The sequence below is a fragment of the Callionymus lyra genome, chromosome 2 (genome assembly GCF_982586985.1).
Source record: "Callionymus lyra chromosome 2, fCalLyr1.hap1.1, whole genome shotgun sequence".
In the NCBI taxonomy this organism is placed as follows: domain Eukaryota; kingdom Metazoa; phylum Chordata; class Actinopteri; order Syngnathiformes; family Callionymidae; genus Callionymus; species Callionymus lyra.
The window spans coordinates 6,599,518-6,615,408 of NC_141819.1; the positions used below are offsets into that span (position 1 = coordinate 6,599,518).

The following is a 15,891-nucleotide window of genomic DNA, read 5'->3' on the forward strand; positions in this document are numbered from 1 at the left end:
TAAAACAACGATATAAACCCGTCACAACTCACTCGTCACCAAGTCAAAACCGGAGTAAACACAACACAGGGAGAACATACAAACTCCACATAGGAAGGTCACGAGTGGGTTCCCTTCCAACCTGGAAGCGAACCGGATCGTGCTAACCACTGCACCACAGCTGATAATCTGATTATATAAATAAGTATTAACGGAAGATTTTTCATTGTAACGAGCGGCAAACAACGGTTGCTACACACACAGCAGAACATCAAGCAATTGATGAGCTCAGACTCTACAGAAGCCATTCACCGACATTCTTGTGCTGCATTTCTAGTACTGACAAGACACTTCATAGCCCGTGAAGTGACAAGGCCTGGTTCAGTCGTATCAGACTGATTTGTGAAATCCTACTAAATCGAACCAAATAAAAAATATTTCCAGTCTGAAATGTATTAATAATATCTTACCTCATGATAAAAGAAACATTAGAGAGTCTTGTATTGAATACAAAGACAACCTAAAATGACATATTTGCAAGTTGAGACGATGTTTTTTAACCATATTGACCAGCGGCGGAGAATCAAAGTCAGAGAAAAGGTATTTGGTGGTAAAATGAGAATAAAAAAATGACATTCACATTATCCATGACTGCCAAGAAAGGATGTCATCAAAGAGAAGGAAAAGGCAAAATTTTGATGGATTAATAGAGATAAAAATCAACAACTATAACATTGGATTACAACGAGCAGAACAAGCCTGGTATAAACTGTGGTATTACAAATATAAATCTTCTTTTGCAGGAATCTCACACAAACTAGAGAATATAAATATAATAAGCACATATCTCGGGCTCTACAACTTAAATATATGCTGTATTTGGGATATATCGTAGTTTAATTGCCGGGAAACCGAATCTCGTTCATATGGAGTGATTGAAACCACGACTTCATACCACCTGCGATTGTTTATTTTTTTCAAATTGAAAAATCAGATTCAATTGTACGTAAGTGACGATTAGTATTCGCTGATTGTTACGACCTCCTCTCAATCATACATGGACCGGCTAAATACTGTATATGTGTGAGTGTCGACAGACAAACCTTAGAAGAAATCAAAAAGCACTAAAAAGGAGGACGAAAAAGAAAAAGACTCACACTGAAGACGCTATGTTTCTCTTCCCCTCGTACTGAACTCCCACGATCAGCTGCCCTTTATTGAGTACGCCCAGAAACAAACTGATCTTAATCAGTCCATGATCAGCTCAAACAAAAAAAACAAAACACACTAAGTGTTCCCGATCATATGCAAAATAAACATTTAACAATTGGCAGCATTTCCCAACAGTGAGCATCATCATAGTAGCATGAAATTATACATTCATGATACGTCAGCTTTGTTCCAGCTGTAAATCAATCATGATTTTGGAAAACACCTTTGCTACTTTACAGTGCACTGTAAAGCAGTGCACTTACTTGTGCATTGCTCAAATGTGGAAAGTGTAGTACTGTCTCAAATCAAAATCTGCTGCTACACACTTACAGGAAATGACTCGACAGCTTCTTCTTCTACTACTTTTTAACACTGATCAACCAGTCGTTGAAACACTATCACTGACACTTGACAACACTTTTCTACAATTGAAACAAGTTATTAAGCTGTGTTTCATTGTGTTATTATTCTGGTTTTGTGGTAAAATGAGCATTTAATGAGGTATAAAAGGTAGTTAAACAGAACATTATGTGTACCTTTAAAATGTCACGAAAAATGTTAAATTAGCACGTTAGCTCTTTAGTCTGTGAAGATGTTTTTATATTTTAGTATGAAAGCGGGGCAGAGAAAAACTCTGCTTATTTTCTTCTTGGAGAAGAAAATAAGCAGGAGAAGTTGACGTGAATAGAATGAACGTCAAGCTGAATGCTGTCGGGCAGAGCCGGGTCATATGATCCAAGGTCAGACGAGCGCACGTGGACCTCCAGGTGAAAGTACAGCCCAGTACTTACGCCTCCTTTTAAATCACAGGATGAAAACTGGCACTAAATAAAAGTGTGTTCACTGTCAATACTTTCAAAAGCACAAAGCGAGAGGAGTGACCTGATGATGCAGCTCCAACAGTCTCAGCGGCTCCGAGAACAACGGAGACCTTCAAGTTCACGATACTTTTGTATGCGATTCATACTTTTGTTCAGCAGCAAAAACAGCGAAAATCACGAAAGACATTGATTTTTACTTCTGATTGTGATGCAGGAGTAACTTGTTTACACAACGTGAAGAGCGGAGCAGTTATTGGTTCTTTCACTGAGAGAATATGATGGATTAAAAAAAGAAAAGATTACTGATTATGATTGGAATATTATTATATTATACTGGAGTGATAAAGACACTATGTTCTCTTACCTGTCAAGATAAAACCCAAAGATTAACCTGTTATTTGTCTTTACCAGGTGATGAAGGCAGCAGCATGGATTATGTATGAAATATACCATATACAATCCACCAATTAAAATTGTATTTGTTTATTGTTTGTTTGTTAAAAATAGTTGTTATTAAAGGATGAATCCAAAAAAATAAAGCTAAAATTTACATTATAGTCGGGTTTGCACATAATGTTACTCAGATTGTTTTTGTCTTGATGAACGACCAAAGATGATTTTATCTTACGTAATATGAACTAAATAATAACTATATAATTATCTGTCATCATTAACGGTCAAATGTTGATTTCTACATGTAATTAATAATGTCCAAGTTAAATATAAGACTATTCAGGAATGATTATTTCAATGGTATATGCGGGGAAGGGTCCTGGAAAAGAGCGCCACCTGGAATAGTTTTCACCAGCCACCACTGAAACAAGACTTACCTCAACACCTTCTTTATAGTCGATCAGAACATCTCCATCACTTGAAGACCACAGCTGAGAGAAGACTTCAATGCCACTCACACAGAAACTGCTCAAAGACCTACCAGTGGCTCAAGCGTCACAGAAGAAATATCAGATATCAAAATATCAAACAAAACAACACTTTTACAACACAAAACGACTGATTTTATACATGAATCAAAATCACGAATTTGTGCTAAAATTAGCAATATAAGACAAATTCATGGCAGAAATAGAGCCTTTTTTCTTTCATGATACTGTTACAACATCATAAATGATTAGACAGAAGACGAGTGCTTAGGTTTTTATTATATTTATTGGAATATTTGCTATATATTGATACTTTGTCTCTTTATTTAACCATTTATTCCCAATATAATGAACAATTACAAAAATAAATTTGATTTTCTAAATCACAGATTCATATTTCCGTACCCAACTTATGTGAGTGCTTATGTAAAGAAAGGTGTCTGAGCTGAAGACTTTCAAAGTCTAGAGTCGATAGTTGGCAAAAATAATGATACATTTTCAACAATTGGTTTTATGGGTTGATCTAGATTTACAGACTAACAAAACAAAACTCCTGAATTAAAGTAACAAGCAGCATATATATTTAAAGGGAAATAAGTGAACATAAAATAACGTGACCACACATTTGTGTGTGTCAAACACACAACCGAAATTTAGTACAAGACAAGTTACACTCACCATATAATACTCAATCATTAGAGTCCGAATCAAGGCAAAGATCTGGCACCTGTTTGTCAAGAGAGTGATCGTCTAACTGACCTTCTCTCCACCAACCACGTCTTGGGTCTCGGCTCCACGTTGTCAGGTTGTTCCCTTGAATCGACTCCCTCCAGTGTCGAAGGCCTTGGTAAGAAAAGACACAGATACAGGAACGAGTTTGAGAGAAAACGCTGGTTTTAGTGAAACCTGGTTGAACACTTGATCACAGACCCAGAGAGAAGCAGAACTCTAACCCAGCGTATCACGTGAATGACTGGTTGTTGGGCAGACACCTGCTGCCTCCATCTACTTGAGGAGTGACCAATAAAGCCTCACATTACTGGATGTCACACTGTGTCATGATTGTCAGAGCCGAGTACCAATGTTTAATCTTCGCCGTACTTTGGTGTCACGTGATCTCGAGTCGACAACATCACAAACACGTCGGTATCATAGTATCATATCCCTGATGTTGATCAAACAAACACATGATAACAATTTTACTTGCAATGCAGTATTTCCAATAAAGTACATACTATTCTTTTTTTTAATTCACCCTGTTATTAAAAAATATATATTATATTAATTGAATGTGTTTTTAATTAATTAATTATTCAATTGTACACTTTAATTTCATTAATCTTGTTTTATTTTACTATTGTATTTTATTCATCCCATTATATATTTATATTTATTTAATTCTTTAAATAAGTGCGTTCGTCAGCATAAGAAAAATAACGTTTGTTGATTGACATCCTTAAAGAAGATCACTTATGATGGAACGTCGGTTATGCCACAAACTTAATGGTTGCCGAGCATGTTATGTAACTCAATAGTTCACTTCAGCCATCAGACTGAACACACGTCATTGTAACTGTTCCTCATCACTTACAGTAGAAGCTCAACATCCTGTTACAGGCGAGTGGCTTCCATCCTTTTATTGCACAGAGTAGACATGTAGCACCACTCAGAGAGCAACCAATGGGTCATTCCAGTGCCTTCTGTGTGATGAATGTAGGCGACAGTGTTTAGTCGAGGCCCCGGTTGAACAAGAAGAGATGATACATGTTATAACCCTTCAGCGGTGTATCTTTCTTTGGTTTATATTAAATATAGTTAGAAATATGTAGAATAAACAGGTTTACATCAATGTATTGGTAAGTTTGGTGTTTTTGATGTATTGGTTTAGTAGTGGTTTGAATTTATCTTGCGTCTTGCAGCCAGAAACAGACAAATTACTGAAGAAATGTTTGGGAACGCCATGAAAACCCTCAACTGGGATATGAAAGGTGTCTACCGCCACCGCGTGGTCATTGTTGAGATGACATAGAGACAATATTTTTAAAATACGTTGATCTCTTCCAATGATGGTGATGATGATGGTGCGTCTGTGTGTGTGTGTTTGTGACAAAGCATGTACTGTATGTGTCGAAACAACTAGATGGATTTGAGAAAAAGACTCCGCAAATCATATCCAGAGACATGGATTTTATTATTTTTACAGCAAAATATATCCTTTATTTTTAGTCAATGGAAAAGTTATCAGATTTATCCGGTTATTTGGGATCTATTGTAACTCTTCTCGGAATAATTAGAATATTTATTTTTTGTCCACTGACAGTCGAACTGACCCCGGATTATTTTACATAATCCGGGTTCTATAACTGGTGCAAAACCCTTAAATTGAGCTCGGCTATTGGTTAATCCTCGAGGCCATGCCTTGTCTCTAAGAAAGATCAATGAACTCGCCACCCAGCTGAGTGCAGTGTGAGGATCATCGCCTGGAAGTGTTTTGACAGAAACAGTGACTAGGTTCATGTACATACTGTGAGAAGTCAAATGATTCTAGTATGGAAATAAACACAGTAGCCAAGCAATCATGAACCACCCACATGGATCAATGGTCAAGAACTAAGGAAACTGAGACAATCATCCAGAATATGGACCAGGAGGATGATAGAGTACAGAAAAAATAAGTGACTGACCTGATCTCAATGTTGTATGAGACATGCTAAGATTGATACTTTCAAAAGAGTTGAAATCCCATTGTGGTCTAGTAAAGGTTGACAGACATGAGTTGATGATGGCTGCGACTCCACCTCCTCGACCAGAGCGTCGAGGGGCGTTAAAGTTAGTGTGGCTGGGTGGTATTGATTCATTTAAGGATACGTAATCATCTATAGACAGCCAGGTTTCGGTTAAGCAGAATAAGTCAATGGTTTTATCTGATATGAGTTCATTAATTAGTGCAGCTTTTGAGGACAGGGATCGGATATTCAACAATCCACACTTAATTCTCCTGCACAATGGTAGTGCAAGTATTTATTTGATTTAGATTTATTTGAAATAGATTTTCTTTAACAACTCTTCTACTGACATTTGTTCTTGGCTTTATTAAACGGGGCAGATTCACCCTCTCTATGTGGTCAAAGGCAGGTGGCTGCCGTGGGAGAAGGACAGAAGAGTGTAAGACTCCAGTTCTGCATTCTGGTCCGAGCTCTTGCCTTGTCAGGTAGAACGAGGATTAATAAAACGGTCCAAATTGCTAGAAATGAGAGATGCTCCGTGGAATGAACGCAGTCTCTCCTAATCAGACTAGGTTTTCCTCAGAAAGTCAAAAGCAACAGCTGAACAACTGATGTTGCCTCACGGCCTGAAGCGAACACACTCAGTGACACACCATCCTCTAACCAGCCAGCGCTGAAGAAAGACCAGACAGCGGACACCAAACAGGAACCAGGCATCTTCTCACATACCATTGACAAAAACAAATTCCCACTAATAGCCTTTGCTTGGACAGGGCCTTATTGTTTACCAGTAAACAAAGAACGCCCATGTTCAAAGTACAGCTCAGCTAGCACCTCGCAAAAAGACCACTACCAGAGTGGTTGACCTTGAATTGGGCTTCCGTCAGAGCACCCATCCACCGCATAGACCTCCAAGGAGACTGAGGAATGACACATAGGCTCACCGCTGCTATCCACAATAACTTTGGAATCAGGAGGGACCCTGGTAGCCAGGCTGATAAAGAGCCATCAGTCCATTGAGCAGTTCATCCCTCCACATATAAGTAGCAGTGATTTGATGAATTTTTTAAAATAAAAAATAACTATTAGAGGAAACATTCAAGACCTGCTAGATTCTTCTAATACAACTAGTGCAGCTTCACCGGACATAGACACTATAACTGATCTATATTTTGACTCCTTTTTACCAGTGAGTCCTCGACAGCTGTCCCGGGTTGTTTCCTCCTCAAAGTCCACAACATGTCTTCTCTATCCTATTCCCACATGGCTACTTAAAGAACTGTTCCCCTTACTTAGCACTTTCATACTTGACATTATTAACTTGTCAATGACATCAGGCTATGTGCCTCATATTTTTAATTTTGCAGTAATCAAACCTATGCTCAAAGAACCCACTCTTGATCCAGAGATTCTCACTAACTATAGGCCTATCTCTTATCTTGTCTTCATTTCAAAAATCCTCGAGAAAGTGGTAACAAGTCAGCTCTGTAAATATCTCAATGACAATGATCAATTTGAGGTGTTTCAGTCTGGTTTTAGGGAACACCACAGCACAGAGACCGCCCTGGTAAAGGTAAGTAACGACCTGCTAATGGCCTCTGATCAGGGCTATGTTTCAGTTCTTGTTCTTCTAGATCTCAGTGCTGCATTTGACACTGTTGACCACCAAATACTTCTAGAGAGGTTAGAAAACCATATAGGCATACGTGGAACTTCTCTAAACTGATTTAGATCCTACCTGTCGGATAGAAACCACTATGTACATGTCAACCACCTCACATTGACACACTCTAAGGTCAGTTATGTTGTCCCACAAGGTTCTGTTCTTGGTCCAATCCTATTCACAATCTATATGCTCCCACTAGGGGACTTGATCAGAAGACACTCTATAAACTTTCACTGTTAAGCTGATGACACCCAAATCTACTTGTCAATGAAGCCAGATGAAAGAAATCGGCTACGCAACTACAGTCCTGTATTACAGATATCAAGTCCTGGATGACAAAAAACTTCCTTTTAATGAACTTGGAAAAAACTGATCTACTAGTTGGTCCACAACATCTCAGACAATCATTAATTAATGATCTAGCTTTACATGATAGACTTGCTCCTGCTACTAGCACCACTGTAAAGAATCAGGGTGTCTGCTTTGACGGGGAAACAAATCTTACGGACTGTGTGTTTCCTTCAACTGAGAAAAATCTCTAAACTTAGGACAATGTTGTCGGAACATGATCTGGAGCTTGTAATCCATGCGTTTGTTTCTTGTCGTCTGGACTATTGTAACAGTTTGTTTTCATGTCTTAACAAGAAGGATCTGTCTCGCCTGCAGTTGATTCAGAACTCTGCAGCGAGAATTCTAACCCGCTCAAGTAGAAGAACTCACATTTCTCCAATCCTTAAAACTCTTCACTGGCTTCCAGTTTCTTTCAGTATCAACTTTAAAATTCTGGTTCTTACTTTCAGAGCTATTCATGGTCAGGCTCCTCCTTACATTACTGATCTGATCCAGCCTTACACCCCAGCTCGAGCTCTGAGGTCTGTGGATCAAAATCTACTTATGGTTCCACGCACACGGCTCAGGACCAGAGGAGAGAAATCTTTTCAGGCTGTTGCTCCTAAGCTTTGGAACAATCTTCCTCTCTCTTTGCACTTGATGACTCCTTTAAGAAACATCTTAAGACGTTTCTATTTGTTCAGGCTTTTCCTTGATTTTCTGGAACTCCTGTGTTGTTTTCGGTATTATCTTGATCTTTAAAGTATATACTTTTTTGAGTATTGTTTTGATTGTTTAAGCGCTTTGTGACCCTGGTCTCGAAAAGCGCTATATAAATAAATATTACTTACTTACTTACTTACTTACTTCCACCTTCGTAACATTTAAAAAATCAGGCACTTCCTTCCTTTAGATGCTGCTGAGAAGCTCATCCATGCTTTTGTTACCTCTAGGCTGGACTATTGTAACTCTCTTCTGTCAGGATGTTCTAAAAAGTATCTCAGAACTCTTCAGCTCATTCAGAATCTGCAGCTCATGTCCTGACCAAGAGGCGCAAACACATTTCCACTGTGCTGACCTCTTTACATTGGCTCCCAGTAGAATTTAGAATACGATTTAAAATCCTTCTCTTGACCTATAAAGCCTTACATGGCCTAGCACCAATGTAGTGAAATCCTTCCTTTTTTTTGCTGTTAAGTGAAAGACAAAAGTTCTGTTTTACGATTGTGGAGCGCAGACCAACCCCATCCTCCACCCATGGCCAGTGAGCCAGAATGCCCAGATGACTTTTAAGAGTATTAAATGTATTTTTCTTGTTCAATAAAATATTTTCAGGTAAAGAAAATCCAAAGAAGATAGTCACATGAAATATATATCCAAATATAAAAGTGTTTTGATGTCTATATGCTGTTTGAACATACATTTCAATATTGTGTTTTCATAGTATGTAATGTTTGATATCATTCTGATCCTTAGAAAGAGTTTGGAAAGTTATGATAAGTTAGCAATTTATGTGAGCCTCAGATCTTTAAATAACGTCAAATAAAAGAAGTTTTAAAGACAATTTTGAAGGAGGAGAGAAAACCAAAGGACAGAGAGCTGGACCATCTCTAGCCAATCTACCCATCAATCAGGAACACTTGGGCTCTCATCCCCTTCTCTCTTCACCCTTGTTCCTGACTCCTGCCCCTCCCTTTCCTGCAACTTGGTGTGGCAAGTCTTCCAGCTGCTTACCTTCTCAAGACGCAAGCAAGCTGCACGCAAACCCAGTCTCCAGAAGCCAGCCAAGCAAGCCTGAATCCCTCTGGCTCCAAGCAACCATACTGCTATTCCAGAAAGATCAGTGCGTCAAAGACTTCTGGTTGGTTACACCAACTCTCTCAAGGAAGATCTTTGCCAGCCTGCAACACAGGACCAGGACCGGACCCAAGAAGACCGTCAACGCTTTCTGCCACTAAGCCTTCTTCACCGTGGTCCCTGCGAAGTCACGCCCGACGTCGCTGGATCCAGGGCCTTCCTTCGTGCTCCTACTGCTGCCGCTCACCTCTTCCTCATCCTCCTCGTCATCATCACGCCTTCCTCTCTTCTCTCGACGACGTAATAAACTGTAACATTGTCACTCTTGCATTGATTGATATGTTGGGATTTTTCAAATTGATCAGAGGTAGCAAGATTAGTATAAGATAAGTTGTAAAGCTTTCCCAGAAGTTGACAATTGTCAAAGCCTTCAAGTCTGTTACTTCCTGAGTAATTAATATTGTTCCTTCCATGTAATCAAAGCAAGCATCATCATTCCATTCCATTGTTCTTAACTGTTCTCCCTTTTCTCTTTGTTTCTTTCAATAAATCCTATAAAAAGTACATCAGTTGCCTTTAGAATTTTTATATTTTTGTATAATCAATTTAAGAGCCTCCTACTCAGTAAAGAACATTAATCACGACAAAAAGAAGTGACTTCAATTAATGAGATTGATTCAAACTAGTGTTTCATAATTAATTAATAAGGCCAATTAATTCGTTATTATCCACGTAAATTTAACAGTTTCTTTTGGACTAGAAATCAAGGGTGGTGCTCCTTTCTTCAGGTAATTTTACCTAAATGCAATTTTAAAGTTAAATCGACCAGAACTTAGATGTTCTGAAAGTAAACCTTCTTATAAGGCATATTATAATCCACTACACCAACATACATTAAAGATCTCATCCTAATTTATAAACCCTCTAGGACCTTACGATCTATTAGTTATACCATAAATCTCTGAACGTAGATTTGGAGCGAGGGCCTTCAGTTTTCAAGCCCTTTTGCTACCAACTACCGGCTTCAGTCTGGAGGGCAGACAACTTCTCTATGTTTAAAAAAAAACTTAAAACCTTTTCCTAAAACTTTTCGATAAAGCCTATAATTAGGACTGACTCAGGCTTTGCCTGAATCAGCCCTTTCTTTTTATCTTATCTGCTATAGACTCAGAATGCTGGGGGAGTTTTAGACACCAAGCTCTGTATATCCTTCCTTTTCTGCACTCATTCATCACCTGTAAAGTTTAAACCCACACCTTTTTATTTCTCTCCCGGAGCCCCAGGTCTCCACCTCAGATCCAGAGTTCTCTCCAGCACCTCCATGGACTCTCCTATACTCTCCCTTTTTTCTCTCTCACTTTATCCTCCCTCACTCTTCTCTCCTTCCATCTGCATGATAAGCTTTTGTGTCAGTTTCAAGTTTGTGACTCTCTGAATACTTTGTTATCAACACATGTAATTGCAGTGTTGATTTTTTTTATCAATGTTGATCGTTAATGTTTCTCTGATGTGCAGTTATCAATATTTTAATAAGTATCACAAATAGTAAGAGCAGCAGATAGATGTCTTCGAGAACTCTGATTTTGGATGGCATGATAAAAAGCTCATTTCATTCTTGATAGAAATGTATATCGGCCACTTTTTAGAACACACACTCTTAGTAGATGAGACCCTAGGCTCCTGCAATCAACGATGTAGGCCTTTAAACCAAAATGACTGACAATGAACAACAAAGACAACATTCTAATTGGAATAGAAATACTTAAAATGATAAACTTAATGGATATATACCATTGTCTCCACTTTCTCCTTGCACCTGGAGTCCTTTCAAGGATGAACATAATAATCATAGTAGCAGGTAAAGACAAAGGACTTTAAGAAGTTGAATAATTTGATTCTTTAATCCTTTTAACATGATTATTTTTATCACAAAACAACTCTTTTGTTTCTGAGGCATACTTCTACACCCCTCACTGCTATCACTTTCCATGGTGGTAGGAGCACGAGTTTGTAGGAGGAACACACTCACACACTAAGGTCACACAAACACACTGAGGAACCAGAACCTGGAACATGTCTGAGTCCAAATCCCAGGTACAGAGCATCTGTTGGAATAAAGAAGGTATGGAGGTGGATCAGATCATCAAAGGATATATAGTAGAAGTTCAAAGTTCCAGATTCAGGAAAGTTCAGCAACACTCCTACTCTGTGAGACACTTCTGAGCTCCTGATGAAAGTTTCTATCTTATCGTGACAGACTTTATATCCAGCATCATCAGAGCAGCTCAGAGCAAATGTATAATTGTTCTGTCCAAACTCAGATTCCTCTCGTTTCCCTCCGTCTCTTCTGAGAGTCACTGAGATAGAGACGTCTCCTCTCCACTCCAGCTCCCAGTAACATGGACCAGTAACAGCATCTCTGCTCATCACCTGAGGATACCGGTCAATTCTGTCAGGATAATCCTGATCCTCCGTCATAAGTTCCACCGTCCTGTTGTTGTTGGACAGTAGGAGGCACCGGTGTGCTGTGTCCGGCTCCAGTGAGATTGGACGGAAGTCTGAAAGGAGACACGTGGTGAGAATTGTTGAAGATCAGATATTCTCTGACAGTGACATTATGTACTCATTGTGCCAGCAAGTACGGAAATGTTTGTCTTTTTTCCCATTTAATTAAAAACAAAAATGCATAATAATAATTCATGTTCTCAGATGAAGGAACTTGGGGTGACACGATGCTGTCAGTTACTTCTCGCAACTTCTTCATCAAGCTCATCTCCAACCAGAAATATTTTTATCATGTTTTTAAAGTGAAACCAGTCTCAAGTATAATCATTTAACTTTGGAATGAGAGCAACCACATTCAACATCACCATCATCCAGGCCTAAGCATGAAAATCCACGTATGAGGAGAGTGGTGGAAGAATTATATAAGATACTATAGGCGTTCCTCGATCAAACTCCAAGGAAATACATCATGATAGTTCAAGGAGACTGGAATGCAAAGGTTGGAGAGGATGCCTACACCAACTGGAATGACACATGTGGTCCATTACGGCAACACCGAGACCAATGACAGAGGCCAAAGGCTGTTAGAGTTTGGAAGGTACAACAACCTCCTGCTGATGAACTCACTTGGCCCACATAAGGCCTCCAGGCGCGGAGCTGAAACAGCCCTGGTGGAGAATACCACGTTTACATCAGGGTCAATTAATGCTTTCACTAAAGTGTTAACACCGGTAGGACTCGCATCTTTCTAAAGACAGACATTTGGAGTGACCACAACCTGGTACTGATGTCCTTTCACCTACACATACAAAAGATCAAAAGTAGACAAAGTACCAGACCGTGAGGTGGCAGAAGCCTTCAAGGCTAAGATGAGAGGGAGGTTTGCCACACCGCTCATCCTAGGTGCCGAAGAAGTCAATGTCAACAGCATGACCACCACAATGAATACAGTCATAACCGAAACAGGCACCGAGATCCTTGGCAAACCAAGCCCAAAGAAAAAACTTTGGGTCACCAACGTAATGCTGCATAGAAAGAGAGAATAGCTTCAATTCCAACAATAACACCAATTTGGCATGCCAAAGGTTAAGGGGATAACAACAGCAAAACAGACCAGACTCTCTACAATTCAGAGAGATTTACAGAACAGCAGGACATCTTGGACAGGTGGACTGAAAACTTCCCCAAACTCCACAGCACTCAGAACTCAGACACTCCTTTCATGTCCTCAAGACAACCAGACAACCTCACTATCCTCCGCAAAGAAGTTGAGACAGCAGTCCGAGCACAAAAAAGGAAAAGCCAGGATCGACACTCTCATAATCCTTAATAAAATAACAGGGAAAAGGTCAAAACATCAGGCTGAACAGATCATAGCTGAAGATCAGGTTAGATTAAGTGCAGGGCGGAACCACAGATCAGAAACTTAAGAAATAGCTGCGAGAGACACCTTTAGCATCAACAACACCTTTAGAACATGTTTGGAGATTTCAACAATGCCTTTAGCCGGGTATGGCATTCTGCACTGTGGGCAATAATGAGGAAGTATAACATCAGCCCTAACCTTGTTAGAGTCATTCAAACACCTGTACAACAAAGCCACCAGTGTGGTTCTCTAAAACAGAGCTATCAAAGACTGGTTCATGACAACAACTGGAGAACGACAAGGATGCATTCTCTCCCTCAAACTCTAATCTTTTTTGGAGCATATTATAATGAATGCCCTGGCAGACAATGAAGGTACCGTCAGCATAGGAGGCAGACAAATAACAAACCTCCAATTTGCGGCTGAAGAACTTACCAGCCTAGTTGTAAGGATTGACACCATCTCTAAAGCTATGGAATGGAAACCCATGAGGAGAAAACCAAAAGCATGACCAACAACAACAGAAGCATCTTCCCAGACATCAGAGTCAATGTACAGGCACTGGACAAGGTGTCCTGCTTCAAATATTTCGGATAAATCGTGTCTGATGAAGCATCCAAGCTTGCCAGAATTGCTTAAACAACTGCTGTTCTGGCAAAACCCAAGCCCAGATGGAAAAACAAAAACATCTCTCTGGCATCAAATGTAAGACTGCAGCGATCACTACAAGAAGCTGTAAAGGTTGCAAGAGACGAGAGAAACAAAAGAAAAGATGGAAGGACGATATCAGAAAACTCACTTGAAACTCAGTAAGGCAATGAGAGCTGCCGAGGATAGAGAGGGATGGAGAGAGCTGGTCAACAGATTATCTGAGGTGCCCCAATGACCCTCGGGAGTTATGGGATTCACAAAAGTGAAACATTTATTTGCTCTAGCTTAATACTATTGTAAAAGTGGTACTTACACTTGTTCAGTCCAGAGGCTAACCTCTGTGGTCCACAGTCAACCAGCCTGCAAGAAGGATCAGTCAGAAGGATTTGAGCAGATTCATTTGACTGTAGATGTTTTATGACTTCATGCTGCTAAGTGTACGATCTGACCATATTGATCCATCTTTCTTGAGCTCAGTCAGTGAGTTCTGCTGTTCTGTTCATACCCGAGAGTCTCCAGTCTCCAGTCAGGACTCTTCAGTCCAGAAGTCAGCAGCTCCAGTCCTGGTCCTCCTGGATGATTCATGCTCAGGTCCAGTTCTCTCATGTGGGATGGGTTTAATGTCAGAGCTGAGGCCAGAGAAGAACAACCTCTCTCTGAGATCTGACACCATTCCAGACTGAAATGAAGGAGAAACACTTTTAGAAACTTATCAGAACCAAGAGAAGATGATGTTCTGACCTGAGAGTCTCCAGGTGACAGTGTGGACTCTTCAGTCCAGCAGACAGCAGCTCCACTCCTGGATCCTGCAGTTTGTTGGTACTCAGGTCCAGTTGAGTCAGACTAGAGGACGGAGAGCTGAGGACTGAGGACAGAAGTGAACAACTTCTCTCTGACAGTTGGCAGTAGATCAGGCTGTGAAAGAGATGCACATCGTTAAAGAGGGACTCAACAATTTTCCATTCGACAAGACTATAATTTAAGATACAACTCTTTACAAATATGAAATATTCATCATGTTATGGTTTGAATATTTAAAGCGGGTTTTTAAAAACTAGGATCAACTACATTAAATATAATTAATGAAAAAACGCCAAGATGATGAGTGAGTAACAACAATATTGAGGTTGTTGTTTGTTGTCTGCTTGGTCTGTAATATGGTGCAGTCAAAGTTTGTTTATGGACCAGATGAAGAGAAACAAAGAAAAATATTCAAAGTAGGAAATCAACACTTTTCTCTTTTAATGTTTGACCTTGAAAATGTTGAAAACCATGATCAACTTGATGAGACTGATTGTTGCAACAGTCACATGTCAGGAGAATGATCACAGATACCATCAGCACAATGGATTCAACAAGAAATGGAGACACATGTGTTCAGTGTGAAGTGAAGTAGTTGTAGATGAGCCTCACAAATCATTGGAGAAAGACATTTCTTACCAACATGTTAGTTTTCACACCCGTATATAACCTGAGCACAAATATTGATATTTTCTTACAACACACTTGGTTGTCACGACAATACTTCATCTCTCCTGTCCTGTTTGTGGGGGCGCTAATCCTCTAAATGAGGGTGAAGAAGTCGTAACCAGCGGCTGATGAAGATGAGGAGTTAACAATAGTGTCAGTACACGATGAGGGAAGCATACACTGTACAAAACACATGATGACTTTAACCATGTATTTTAAATATAATCAATATTTGATTTGACTGTTAACTAATGCTTTTAGTGTCAACGTCACGTTCCCCTTACGGGGGCTTTTAGTTTGTATTTCTAGTTTTGGTTCCTGCCCTCCCCTCTCTCTCTCCCCCAGACAGTGACAGTGTGCGAGATCAGCGCTCCGCGAGATCCTGCTGACAATCAGGCAATCACACCACCGGGTGTAAAGCCCAGACTCTCCTGTCAGTCAACGTCAACAGGTTGTTCTCAATACCCCAGTAAATCTTGCTCCTGCC

General features: G+C 39.8%; 1 protein-coding gene across 1 annotated transcript in view; it reads right to left on the minus strand.

Moving 5' to 3' along the window:
• Positions 1-11,719: 11,719 nt before the first annotated feature.
• The window catches only part of LOC148085195 (uncharacterized), a 224,433-nt gene continuing 220,261 nt past the window's right edge, over positions 11,720-15,891 (minus strand). Inside the window, exons 33-37 of the mRNA XM_087783328.1 lie at positions 14,676-14,849; positions 14,440-14,613; positions 14,248-14,294; positions 14,083-14,107; positions 11,720-11,970 (exon numbers count right to left, since the gene is read on the minus strand). Coding sequence (XP_087639454.1) covers positions 11,865-11,970; positions 14,083-14,107; positions 14,248-14,294; positions 14,440-14,613; positions 14,676-14,849 — 526 coding nt within the window. The 3' untranslated portion in view covers positions 11,720-11,864. The remainder of the gene's footprint in view (positions 11,971-14,082; positions 14,108-14,247; positions 14,295-14,439; positions 14,614-14,675; positions 14,850-15,891) is intronic.